This window comes from Pelecanus crispus, chromosome 7 (genome assembly GCF_030463565.1).
Source record: "Pelecanus crispus isolate bPelCri1 chromosome 7, bPelCri1.pri, whole genome shotgun sequence".
NCBI lineage: Eukaryota > Metazoa > Chordata > Aves > Pelecaniformes > Pelecanidae > Pelecanus > Pelecanus crispus.
The window spans coordinates 34,982,382-34,996,789 of NC_134649.1; the positions used below are offsets into that span (position 1 = coordinate 34,982,382).

General features: G+C 36.4%; 1 protein-coding gene across 2 annotated transcripts in view; it reads right to left on the minus strand.

The window, feature by feature from the left end:
- Window positions 1–438: 438 nt before the first annotated feature.
- The window catches only part of DCP1A (decapping mRNA 1A), a 37,673-nt gene continuing 23,703 nt past the window's right edge, over window positions 439–14,408 (minus strand). For both annotated transcript variants that reach the window (XM_075714191.1, XM_075714190.1), the window contains 4 exons: window positions 9,629–10,393; window positions 7,091–7,156; window positions 5,058–5,276; window positions 439–3,442 (listed from right to left, as the gene is read on the minus strand). In XM_075714191.1, the coding sequence (XP_075570306.1) occupies window positions 3,362–3,442; window positions 5,058–5,276; window positions 7,091–7,156; window positions 9,629–10,393 (1,131 nt within the window). In that variant the 3' untranslated portion in view covers window positions 439–3,361. The remainder of the gene's footprint in view (window positions 3,443–5,057; window positions 5,277–7,090; window positions 7,157–9,628; window positions 10,394–14,408) is intronic.

Genomic DNA, 14,408 nt, shown 5'->3' on the forward strand with positions numbered 1-14,408 from the left:
AAATTATCAGTGACTACAGATGGCATAATGGGTTTCAGAAATATACCAAAAATGAAACAATTAGAAATGCAAGCAAAAATGAGAGACATCCAGCAGCAAGTGTTTAAATATTGAGTATTTATACACAGAATTAAACTTTTTATATGAAATCAAGATGAATCACTTACTTTTTTTGTTAAACTTTATTCAACCATTCTGCAAATCTTGTTTAATTTGGAAAGATATACTGCTTCTAAGTTAATAGCTGTTAGGCACCTTTCATATAAACTTTGCATTGTTAAATAACAGCAGATAAAGTCTAACTACAAAACTGAGAGTTTTGATTTTCCTGAACAATTCAGCAGCTGTAGGTTTTAAAACTGTCTTTGATTAGGTTTGAGGTTTTTGTTTGGTTTTTTTTTTGTTTGTTTTTTTTTTTGTTTTTTTGAAGTGACTTAATGCTAGCCACAAAACACATGCTTAGATAGTAAAATTAATTTGGGGAGTATAGTCTAAACTAATAATCTTTTAATTCTCAGAACTAACAGGTAAAATCCCATTAAGCCAGTAGTTTAAAAAAAAAAAAATTACTTGAAAATGGTCACAATAATTTCCTGTGATGACCCATGGTAACTTGCTACACACTAGTTATCCCTACATGCGGATAACATGAATCAAGCACTTCGACAAGCTGGTAAGTTCATACAACAAATTAAAATAATCAGGAAAAAAGTTGTTAAATAAATACAGTCCACATAAAAAAAAAATTCCAATTTTACACTGTAGTTGAGCTTGTGTTTTAGAATCCAACTTTTCTTTGAAGAGGTTTATCTGTTAAACCCACTACCCAGCACTTGTCATAAATCTGTGGTGTACTGAATGACACCTAGGTTGGTTCCAGTGTCTGTTGGCTATATGTAGAGAGGTTAGAACAAGTATGTGCAAGTGTTCAAGGTGAACAGGTTTGCTTGTTGTAAAAATGCCTGCCTAGTAACTACGATTTCAACTGTGTTTCTCTTCCCATTCATTTTGAAGGTTGGGGGGAAAAAGTAAACCAGTAACGTTGGGCTACTAGTACACTACAAAACCAAAGTAAAGTAAGGATCTGCCAACTGCTTGTGGGGGTTCCTGGACAGCTGGAAACAAGTTAAGGATATTCAAAGTACAGTCAAACTCTCATAACAGCACTGCTACTCTAAACAGTATTACTTTTGTCAACTGTATGTGACTGAAGAACTCAAAATACAACTCATTCCTATCATTTCTATAGATCTTTGGATATGACTGTATTTAGCAAACAGTACAAATATGCGCCATCAGCTTCCAGTATTTCTATTCTTAGAAACTTTTATCAAATCTTCCTTTGAAGGAACGGGAAGCTGTCTGTAAGAAGTGAGAAGTTATGGACTTCCTCTTTGCTAAATCCAGATAAAAAGCAACTCTCTATTTGGTTTAGGCTATCCATTTTTGTTCAGAGGAACTGCTCATTGGTTTGTCCCTTGAAGTGAAACTTTTTCTAAAAAACCCAACAAATTAGTTTAGACCTCAGATCTAATTTGAGTCTCATTGTTTCTGTGCATACACAGTATTGTAACTCTAGAATTTATGTAGGAAGCTCCTATCATCCTTAACAAGGCTGAGTCTATATTGCTGAATTCAAATGCTACCATTAAAGCCAAATGTATTTTCTTGATGAATGTGCATGACATTAGCATCTTTCCCTGAATCCTGCACATTTTTCTAATAAAATACTATATATTTTGGCTGGAAACACTGAACTCAAAGGCTGAGAAGAGCTTTTCAGAAGGCAGGTAGTGCTAAACAAAATATATTTTCCACTAAAAAGCTATGAAAAACCTAAAATAGATCAAATACATTAAAATGTAAATATTTGTTGTATCTAAAACATACCGATTTGTGAACAAGTCACAATTAAAGCTCAATTACTAGTTTCCAATGAAATGACCATGCACCTTGACTACGTCAACATTAACTAATCCTTAGGATATATATACATACATATACATTGTAAGGAGCCAAACAATTTTTTTCTTCATATTTCAATAGTGCTTAAGGGAAAAGAAAGAAGCAGTGCATCATAACTCACTACAGATTATCTTTTTACTCAATAAACAAAAACTTTTCTACTGGAAAAGCACCCTTTAAAACTACTATTGCTGGAGAAACTTGGGACCTGAAGTCTTATTAATTACCTTTGCATGCCTTTCAGAAATAAAATACAAGCCATGGGTAAACCAACACAGCAGCATAAGAAACTATAATAAGAATTTTTCTGATTTCAAATGGGAAAGTACCTAGTTAAATTCTTACATTAGTGACTAGTGAATTACTAAATCACATATAAGAAGCGATAACATTTTAATTAGATAAACTTCAGACTATGAAGTGTGCACTAACAATTTGGGGAGAGGGTAACAGAAGAAAGGCATGCATTTGTTCCATATCTGCATAGTTTTCAACACTGCAGTTCCAACGCAACTGAGGAATGAAAGCCAACTATGACAAGGTCCGTCCTTAAGCTAAAAGGGAAACAAAGTATTTAAATCATATCAAATGCTGCGGAACAGGAAGAGGGTCTTCCAGTGATGGTCTCTTAACTTAAAACAAGAGAATTTCAGCACGCAACAGAACTACTCTGCTGCTTAAAAATACCATAATGATACAATCACTGAGAATTTTGCGTATTTCAAATTTCGTGTTTTTAGAGAAAATGGCCTTACTCACTTGGACAACTGTTTAATGTCAGCGACACAGAAGCAAATAAGATTAATGGAATATTTAAAAGATGAATTTACATGCCTTAGCTACAGACTGTCAGTGTATTCAGCAAATCACATTTTTAAACCTTTTGTCAAAGATTTAGCTCCAAAGGCCTGGCTTCCAGATCCGTTCCTTCCCCACACCTGCCAACATAATCACAAGGCATTTTGCTCTCCTTTTCCTCAGTCCTTCAAACCGGAACTAGGTTCCCACAACTGAATTTTGTTTTGGTGTGGTGTAGTGTACTGTACTATGTATTTGCTGGTTTAAATAGTATTGAGTCTGTAATACTTGAACAGTGAATACAGCTAGGAATGAAAGCCAGAGCAAACATTTGCACATTCACTTAATGCTAATGAGAGCTCAAATGCAACTTAAGTCCCCTCCCCAATAAAAACAAAGGTTTGCTGGTGATGATCACAGTGAAAACCTAGATCAATTCTGAGAACATTACTTTCATAAGCATCTAAGGAATAGTCTTTCCTAACAGGTTCAAATTCAAGAAATTGAAAACTAAATATTCTTTTACAAAAATATTAGTTTTATAGACGAGGCATAATTGTTTCTAAAATGGATATATTTTAAGTAGATTTAGCTTCAATTATAGCTTAATGTTGTCTGTATTCTTGGTTAGGACTTGCAAGTAGACTTCATGAATAGTGCTGAGAAAATGGGAATCATTCTGCAGGAAAAAAAAAATTAGAAACATTAGTAAAAAGATGCAAAAAAAAAAAGTAATTTAATGCCATTTAAGTTGTGCATAAGGATTCCTTATAGTGCTAGCTATCTGCAAGTTAAGAGAAGGGAACTAGCTGTGTACTTGTACAAAAGGCAATGCTTTTTGGACAACATACAGACTTCGAACCATGAAGCTGGTAAGATAACTAAAGGGATCACTAAGCACACCAGATGCTCAAACAAACAAAACAGGGGTCACTAGGTCAGCCTTGGCCACATAATTTACCTCCCTCCAGAGTCCAAAACTTAGTCTTAGACACAGAGAATTCCATCCTGTGTACAGGCTCCCAAATAAAGTCTGCATGAGTGTCAGAAATAATGTTACTTCTGTCAGACCAGCCTGAAAAGGACTGCAGAATTTTCATATCAAAGCATTACTGGGAAGTGAATTAATTTAATCTATAGACAATATTTAGAGATATTTCCTGAGTCTAATTCCTTCAAATGACAAGTTTACAAAACTAGTATCTAATCATCTGGCTTGAAGATGTAATAGTCTTTTTACAAGATCTGCATAGCAAATTTGGTATCCTGCTTGGAGTGTTGTGCAAGTACTCCCATGCCTACTTTGGTCTTCATTCAGCTCTCTTTACATAAAGAGAAGATTAGAGACAAATATTCCGACCAGCTCTCTGAAGTCACCACAATGATGTTCTTCAGACCACTGGGCGAGAATCAGTGCGCTATGTCTCTAACGAGAATAAGACTTCTGGCAGTTGAGCTCAGTTGCAAGACTTACAAGTAAGCTAGTTTAAGTCTTTAAAGAGAAAAACCCATACGCACCAATACACAAGAACATTATCCAAAAAAAAAAAAAAAAGAACAACATAGATAAATCAGGCAATCTGGTTGATGATGTGATCTGGTAGCGGCCCTTTTTGGTCCTAGTAACTTTATCACTGGGAAGATACTATTTGCTATTTTTAGACTTGCTTTCTGAGTGAGAGCTCTACTAACATCAGCATGGAGGGGGGAAGAGAATCCTGAGTTAACAAAGAATGGTTTGTCATTCATGGCAACTTCACCATGGCATTAGAGGTCAAAATGGTGTCACTGCATGGTTACTCGCGACATCACAGATTTAATTCAACTGAACTTTTTAGTCCCTAGAAATAGCAGAACTAGAACTTTGCAATTTCCATTTCAAAGACACATACTTCAGTTAAAGATCAGGAACAGTTCTAGGGAACTGGAAATAGGAAACCTTTCCTTGGAAAAGCAGGAACACTTACAAAGACAACAAAACCAATGCCCCCTATCCCCATACCAGGGCTTCTACTAGTGCAACTTTTTCCTTACTTGTCCACAAATTCGTATGGATGTGAAAGGACACATCCGATGTATGGCTGTCGTTCTAAGTCCTCCACCTTGCAACCAAAAGGAACAAGCTGCGCCATACTGCGAGTACAGTGTGGAGTAATCTACCCCTTCCAGCAGAAAGGGAACAACTTCTGTAATGTTTCAGGGCAAAAGGAGTTACAAGGGTACAGAATCTCTCAGTACTGGCTACTGTACTTGGAACCCCATCCCTCAGAAATTGAGCTCTGTAAAGACAGGACCTTTATTAGATGTATCAGTGCTTCTTGAAGCTGAGACCTACTGAGAACAGTAGGAGGTATAGTCTGAATTTCTGTTGTTCCAAGTGTTAAAGGCGAAGAAGAATTGGCTTTATTCTCCACTTCAGCAGCTTTTGTAGCTGATTGCTGAAAAACACTAGGAGACAAGAGGATTGAAGGCGTTACTGTAGTTGGGGCTGTAACAAACTGTGGAGTTGCAACCTGTAAAAGAACAGAAAATTAATAAGCACCATGTCCAGCAAGAATGAATACTGTTATAAAGGCTGGAGAGATAAGCGTGAAAAAAAAAAATCGTAGCCACTATTATTCAGTCTGATACTACAAACTAGCTGCTTTTAATAAAGAAATATCTACCTATTAAGATTAATATCAATAGCAATTCTCATTTTAAAAGCTGAAGAAGGTAACAGTCTTCAATATTCTTGTATGGCTACGTTTCAGAATTTTTTGAACATAACACACAGAATAAAAGATGAGCTTTTCACCTAGGTAATCAAAGGAGCCTGTAGTTGTTTTGCAAATTATTATTTTCCTTAGGAGTTTACAGAAAGGCTAGTCCTGCTTCTCCCCCCGGCTTCTATGGTCACCAACAAATACACTTATAATTTGAAGTAAAGTATCTCAAAGATATTTAAAATGACCAATAATGTAATTAAAACATTGGAGTATACTGAAATACTCTCATTCTAAGTACATTTTCCCTTGGAGGAAGGAGGGACGGGACTATTTTGAGGACCATGTTCCCACCTCATTCTTCCACAGGTCTGTGTCCATTTCATTACAGAAATCCACACACTGCCTTTACCACTCTTCCTTTTAAACATAAATTGCAAATGTATAGGAATATTTTATTTGCATAAAAGTGGATGTGAATAAACATCAGCTCTGTGCAACTCTGACATTACCTCCTGATAACTGCAATTATTATTCAGTATGATAATCTATATCTTGCTCAGGCTTCCAGAATGACCAGCATGGTGAGAAAAAAGAAAATAAACAAGCCAATCTCACTCAAAAGAAAGCAAGACTAAATGTGATGTGTAAAATAGTTTGATACGTCAGCAGAAAGAGTTCCCCTTGGATAATCAAAAATCTTCAGCAGAAGAAAAACTGCAAAGCCATCTAAAGTTAATGAGTATATAACAACATCAACAACAGTAGAACTTGCAAATTGATTTTGTTGTAATCTAAAATGTGAAGACTTGCAGTGTGGGATTTCAGCTGAAGACGTGTTTAAACCAACAAATGCAGTTTACCACACAACATGCACACTTTTCTTAAAATTCCAAAATCAATGCAAAATGATTTTATTTAGATAGTTATTTACTGTGTCATGAATAGACTGCATAGCTTGTCTTACAGCAGGCCAGTAGCTAAAACAGCATTTTACTTTAAGCAGGACCATTTTTACTGCCTTCACAATCAGATCTGGGCATGCTACTAAAACTACTTTTATGTACTGCAAGTTGGACAAGAATGAGCCAATTTAATGAATTTGAAAAAGGAGGGGGTGGGTAAAGGAAAAGTAGAACTAAATTACAGATGGTATCCTGAAAAGAATACGTAACAAAAAAAGGTAATTAAAAACAATTCTTGAAGACTTGACTATTACCAGGTTTTTTTTTAACTGCAACTTGAAATTTTGTACTGGCATTATTTTGAGCTATTATTCAAAGGCAGTTCTAATAATGTTAAATCTGTATTTAGATCACTAAAACTAGCTATTAAGAAGTTTTGCAGTAACAAATGCTTATTATTATTTTCTTCCTCTATCTTCCATTTTTTTTGCTTGGTATCTTTTTCATAAAACACAAGGTACCTCAGGAAAACTGAAAGAGACAGTAAGGCAAGGATTGCATTTTATGCCTCTGGGGTACTTAAGGTTGGGCTAAGGCTAATAGACCTGACTGCAATACTATAGCATTAGTACTGCTTCCAGTTTAGCCCCCCCCCCCCCCTTTTTTTTCTTTTTAAGAAAAACAACAACCAATTAGCAGAGGTACTTATTCACTTACTTGACTTGCTTTAGACAAAGTCTTCTGCTGTGGAAATACTTCAGATTCCTTGTTTTGTTGTACAGTCTAAATTAAAAAGAAAGTATAATTCACAAGTTAGCATCTACAGCTCAATTTCCAGTGGTGGTTCTCTGTTTTTACGAAAGCACAAAAATGCACATTTCAACAGATTTTAAATGTAATTTGATCCATTTTGTAAAACTGATATAATCAACAGGAAGTTGGAAAAAGAGGAAAGATTTGAATTTATGTTTTAAGCTTGCAATATCACAGCAAACCTGTAAAGCCATGACAAAACACTTCTGAAGTTTTAACCACTACAGTTAAAAAAGAAGTCTAAACATTAAAACACTGAAGCTGGGAACAAAACAAATGCTACAAAGTGAAGAGCTCAGTACCTTGTAATTGCCAGAAAGGTTAAATTCAGTATTTTTTTTCTAGGAGTTTTATCTAATCACCTCCACAAAAATTAAATGCTGTTTTCTGCTAGAATTTCAGAAGTATTTTATACCTTTACAAACAGCATCCACATATTTCTTTAGTCAGATTTCAAGACTGTAATACAATAAAATTCAAGTATTAGAAAATATTAGAAGACACAATAAAAGGCATGTAGACAAGGTACTTTAGTAAATTCCTATGCCATTCTTCAAAAGGCTTGTTATAGCCATTTGGAATACAAGAGGCAACATAGAACAGGAAAAAACCCTTCACAAGAGACAGTACTTAGCTTACTTGAACTGCAATGCACTCAGGGAATCGATAGTCCTTAACGACAAAATAAAATTAGCTTTATGAAGTGTTTACAAGCACAAGATCAAATTCTTACAGTCTAATTACACAAGAGTTAAGAAGTCTTTTGCTAGTTTGAGAGTATATTTGGACTATGGAGAATTTTGTCTAATGAAACTATGTACACACAGTGGACATAGTACAAGGAAAAAAGGGTATAAGACTGGCATATGAAGAGTTAATTCCCAAGGCTATCAAGCAGATGTTGAATAAATGCAGTCAAGGGCAGTTATAAATAAACCCAGCCAGCTTTTCTAAATGCTCAAAGATGTCACAATCTTCAGTCAAATCTGTACCAAGGTTTAGTAGTACACAAAAGAAAAATACTGCTCTGAATGTACAGTTCTTCAGTACTAGATCAAGACAGCTGCTCAATGCTGTACTTGGACCTCCTCCTCCCTCTACAAAATCAATCAGTCCAAACATCTCAAAAAGGTGATTGCTAGTAAAATACTCCTAGCATGTAGCACTCATAGCCTTCTTGAAAATTGTCAACAGCAGTAGATTAGAAATAACAATTAGAAAGACAGCACAATGAAAACACAGCCATTTCTTCAACATTAAGACAGGGATAACTCTTCTGAGGACAGAAAAGCAACACTTGAAAAACACAGGGTATTCTAAAATAATGCTTAGGATGAGTTACAGGCTGAAGAGTTGAGCTTTTGATTAGATCTCTGTTATGAGTAAGTCATCAACCATATTCATAGCAAAGATCTTGTTAGAACTACCAGGGCTACCAAAGATCTTGTTAAAACCCAGTGGTAAGCACTGGATAATAATAAACATTAGGAAATTCATGCAGATGTAGCCGTAAGTAGTTTTGTTTGGTGTTTTTTATTCTTGCATTATCACTGTACCCAAGATGCAAGAATACATGATCAAACACTGGCTTAGTCTGCATGAATGTAAATAAAATAAAATAATAATGCAACAAAACGAAGAGAAGTCTTTGGATAACCTCTGAGGTGGGCACTACAGAAAGTTACTCCCTTTGGAGAAAAAAGAAATCCAATAACCCAAACTCATTAATGTCTTTACTACTGAGGCAGCCAATTATACATCAGAGCAACACTAATTGATAGAAAATAATTTATAACACAAAGCCACACGCATTAACCTTACAGACTAGCAGTGACATTTTCACCTAGTCTCTCAAAATGTAAGTCAGAGCAGGAAATCTGTTAAGGTATAGACAACAGATTCTCCTCCAAGAAACATAAAGTTCAAGAGGTCCTTTGTAAGTGATACTACGATAAAACAAACCAAGGCTGTCAATTAGACAAAATAAATCAGTTTACGATCCATTTTACTAAATAACAATATCTCAATGTAGCCCACAGGTATTCCCAGCAGAAGGTGGGCAAAATTGAAGGAGTACAAAACATCCAAAGCAAACTAACCAGAAACAAGAAATTGTTAATTTTGTACCTTCAAAGGAGGTACAGGCTTGACTTCCACAGCATCAACTCTCATAACACTGATCAGCCTGTAACCCTCTGTCCCTTCCCAGATCATCACTGAAAAACCTCCTCCTCTACAGACAGGTCTGTCACTGATAGCAGATGCTAATGATAAAGAACTAATGGAATCATATTTCTAAGTTAGCAATTCAATCAATATCACACAGTGAAAGTCCTCAATTATTTTTAGAAGGCTAATATATAACAGCACATTTTCCAAGGCAAAATACATGTAGTTTAAAAACCATCTAAAGCTTCATGGATATAAAAACCCACAGAATACCTGAAGGGGAGATATTATCTTGCTGTTCAAGGTTGATGGTTTACTGTGAGATTCTTTGAAGCTTTCTGGTGTTGCAAGTTGGCCAACCGAGGCAGAGGTGTTTGGTGTTAAGGAAGTCTTAGTGAGAGACTGCTGTTGCATTTGGTCATGCTGTGGGGTCAACCTGAGTTTCTGGAGAAGATCAACACTTGTATGTGATGTATTTGAGACAGTTCCCGTATTTGTTGATGTCAAGGGTGCTATAAGCTGGCTTTGGCCAGCCATTAGATTTTGTGGAGCGTGGTTCACTTCAGATGGCGGCTGATTCACTAGTGGGGATATCTGCTTGGCAGCTTGCTGCATAACTTGCATTATACTGTTGTTTTGTTTTAGGCCAGGAAGCAACTGAGCAGGGGCAGCTTCCACTGTCGAGGCTGAATTAAGAATAGGGCTTAAACGAACTGAATAGCTTGAAACATTTTTTGTATCAGGCTGGGAAACTGAAGCTGGAGGTATTAGCATAGGTGTTAAACATTCCTGCTGATTCAAAGGATTGGCACTGCTTTTAATGCTTGGACTTTCAGATTTCCCTAGTGATTGTTGTATTACTGTTGACTGGTCAAAGGAAAAAGGCAAGAGCAAACTGTGCTGCTCTCTGGCAGAGCTGTCAGTCTGCAACTTCTCCATTCTCTCTGTATTGGGATACGGAGCTGCTGGCTGTTCCTTTGGTACAGAGGTTCCAAACAGTTCCTCCAAAGTCAGATGCTTCTGCCTTGACTGAAATGGCTAGAAAGAAGGGAAAAGGAAGTTTTCAGTTTAGAAGTATACATACCACTGTGCATCTCACATTGTCTATTACAATTTCAAGAAAACTATGAAAGACAACTAGGTCAAATGCATTTAAAGTACAGTTTGGATATTAAGTATGCTCTATTTACAGGAATTTTGAAATCAATTTAATTTACAAGGAATATCCTGTGTATGTAAGCTTTTTCTCTACAGCCTTCTATGGACAGACTATGCACTAGAAGTAAAGAAGGGGGAAGGCTACGGATTCTGTCATCATCGATCAGCCCTAACTACACAAGGCACTTCGGGGGTGTGTGTGTGGACAGAACATACACATTGAACAAAATCCACATAAAACTTATAGAGTTGAAATAATTAAATGACCTAAAAGATGGGAAAAGGAACAGAGAAACTTGAAGGTCCACAACTGATCTAGCAATACATGCCTAGACAGTTCTTCTCACCCTTTTCATTAACAACACAATGGATGTTACAATAGGTAAAAGAATCTGTGTAAACCTAAACATATGTACATATGTATCTCCCTGAAAAGTGTGTATATATACACAGTTACATCTACCAGTCCTTTAGTCTCTCCCAAAAATATACATCTAGCCTACGGCATTGACATTGTTAGAAAAATCTGATTTTAGGGGTATCACCTTCTTAATATTTTGCTGAAAATGCTTAAAAATGTGTTTCACTAAATAGAAAAAACCCAGCTATTAACACCTTTAATCTCAATTTTTTCCTGGTTTTTTTTTTTTTCAGGTTGCACAGGACCAGAAGTTATGCAAAACAGCTGGACTAAAATACAACATTCCGTTCAGAAGACTGAATGGCCTGCAGCACAATTCCACTCTATTCTGATGGTACATCTAAACAAAAATGCTATTTTACAATGACAGCTACTATACCATGACATTGCTATGCTAGCTCTAATTTTACTAGCACAGATAACAGCAGTGAAAGTATGGCAGTACAGGTAGCATGCAAGTAGCCTCACAAAAAACCCCTGAGCTTGAAATCATCTTGACTTCTGCCCAGGTTACTAATCTCTATTGACGTTGTTAATTAATTTTTAGCTAGCTTAAACTCAGGCACACTTTCATTTTGCAGCTGAGAAAGTCTATAATTTATAAGCCTTGTTAATTATGTTAGGAATTCTTCCTAGAAAGTTGTTCTTACTCTTCTCCACTGATCTTACTGTTCTGGAGATCTGCCCTTCAACTGTAAAGATTCTGTTAAGAGAAAAATCACTATTCCATCCCATTTCAAACTCAGCTTTCCTCTTCAATATGATAAACTGACTAGCTCTCCTTTATTAATACGTTACAATATTCAAGTAATAAACAGAAATCTCTACCATGCTCTGATCCAAGTCAGATTAGCCCCTTATGTGGATACAGTCTCAAACATGAAGTTAATTTCCAGCCTGAAGTATAAACACATCTGTTGTCTGTCCCAACTTTGGGTGAGATATATTTTGAGCGTATCATCAGCTCAGTGTGTTATGAAGACCCTTATCAGCAGGGGCTGCAAAAAGGCAACATGATTGCTTTACTTGATAGGAACAGAGTGCTGCTCAGAGGGTTTCTCCAGAAATCGTTTCTCATGTATTGAAACATGAATTAGCAGTCAGAGCTGGCACTATAAAGTTTAATTTCAGTGTTTCAGTTCAGTTTTGCCAGTCACTGGCACAAAAGCATTTCATGATACAACCGATTTTCATTTTGAACTGTCAAGATAAACTTGAACTTCAGAATATCACGCAGAAAACAAAATTTATTTTTATTCCCAAATCTGTGATATCTTTAGAATGAAATAAAGTTAATCAAACAACGCATAAGTGTGACATTTTGGACGGGGTTTAGGAATCTCACTGTAGTTATCATATGCACACTTTTTAAAATCCACTGGTCACATGTTTCAGTTAGATGAAAGACGTATTTTTACAGATGAAATAGAATATTTTTCCAGTAGTCTTCCAGTTGCCCATGTTATTAAAAACATGATTAAGAACAAACATATTTGTGATATATCTGAACCCAGTTAACTAGCTTTATAGATTATCACTTATGTTACCCAATTAATTTTTTCCAATATCTCTGCAGTTAAATAGCTCAACAGAATTAAAAATATGCCATTTCACCTGTTCTATAAATCTACTGTTTCCCTTGAATTACTTCAGAGCAATTTGTTAGAATCTTATCTTTCCAATTTTTCCTTTGCTATTTGATTTCTGTTCTGCAATTCCATGCACTGTCAGGTGGGGCACTGCATCTGATTGTGTACAGTCCACACGGAGTGACACAAAAGAAAATAACTTCTTTTAAAACAAAGCCTTAGGAAACTCTACTGCCAGGTCTCAAGATCAGGCATGCAGCAACCAGAGCTGGCTGCCAGGGGTCAGTGTATCACACCTGCTGATCCAAAAGCAGAGGTGCTGCTGAGGGGGTAGAGGGGGCTGTGATAGCCAATAATCCCAGCAAACTCCCTGCCCCCATTGTAATTCATTAACTGTTACTACCCCATCCCCTAAAACAGATTCCTGCTGCCCATACCCTAGCCCTAACCTGTACTGGGAATGATTACTACTACAAAATGTTTTGTTTACAAGTACTAAGTACAAGGTGGCACACATTTTCATAGGGCATTTCATTTTTCAGACGCAGTGGTTTATTGCATCAGAAACACAACAGTAAACTATGGCAAGGACAGGAGGCAGGCCTTGCAGCCTACCTCAGTGGGCTATTTTCTGAGAACCACTACTGGCCTTGCCGTGCCCACTGGGTGGCACTGTAAGCAGGCCCAAGTTACTTACATGCTACAGGGAATTAAGTTATCTTGCAGAATTTTTTTTTTTTTTTTTTTAGTTCTCTAAAGAGTCTTGCATGAAGCTACAGCTTCCTTATGCAGAAATGCTTACTAGAAAATGGAGCCAAATACTGAACTGTTGCTACCTACTCCAGCCACTCCAGTGATGATACTAAATGTTTTGTAACAAGTTTCCCATGGTTCAAAGACTATGTGAAGCAGAAGTTATTTTCACTACCATTTTTACTGTGGTTTAAACTTTAATTACAGTAGTAACACCAAGCTTTAGAATTTGTAGATATCTGGATACATGCTGATTCAACATGTTGTATTTAACACTTACCTGAAATAGATCTCAGCACTCATATTACTACAATTTGAGCAACATCCCTCCCCAACAACACTGACTTTTTTTTTTTTTTTTTTTTTACAGTATTTCCCTTCCTGCAGAGGAAGGAATATACTGTCAAAAAGCTCATAACATAGGAAAAAAAGGCCAAACAACACTCCCTCCCTGCCCCCAACAAAACAAAAAACTGCAAAGCAAGCCAACACAAACCCCCCCACACTTTTTCCGCAGTGTAACTATGAAGGAATCAGCCAAGCTGACTGATATCATTACCAGTCATACAATCAGAGGTTCAATGCAAGCTACAGAAGTGTGGGAGAAGATAGCAAACACACTTTCAGTTACTCCAAAGAGAATTCAGTGCTGCCATGACTGAAGCACTTTCCATTTCTTGGCTAGCAATTCACTGTTGATTTAAGTTAGCAAGACTGTAGCTATAGCAGCACAGACAAACCTTAAGTAAATGTCTCAGTGTGAAAGACTGCAACAATGCATACAGCTAACTGATGCCATATTCAGTCCAATAATGTGGCAGAGGTAATTTCTTCTTGCCTCCTGGCTCTGCAAGGCATCCTGCACATTACCACAGACTGACTTCTTCCAGAATCCAAGTTAGCCCATTTAAACACACTTGGATATTCACAGTAGTGTCGACATAGCCTCTTATTTTTAAATGCTAAGTCAAAAGACAGAACTTAGGATCCCAAAAATCTTCAAACCATTAGTTTATTTAAAGCAATAATACATTCAGCAGACAACACTGCAGGCATTCTAAGAAAAAACAATTTTGGTACCAAAACAAAGTACTAAGTGAAAAAAAAAAAAAAAGCACCTTATTTAGGGTTG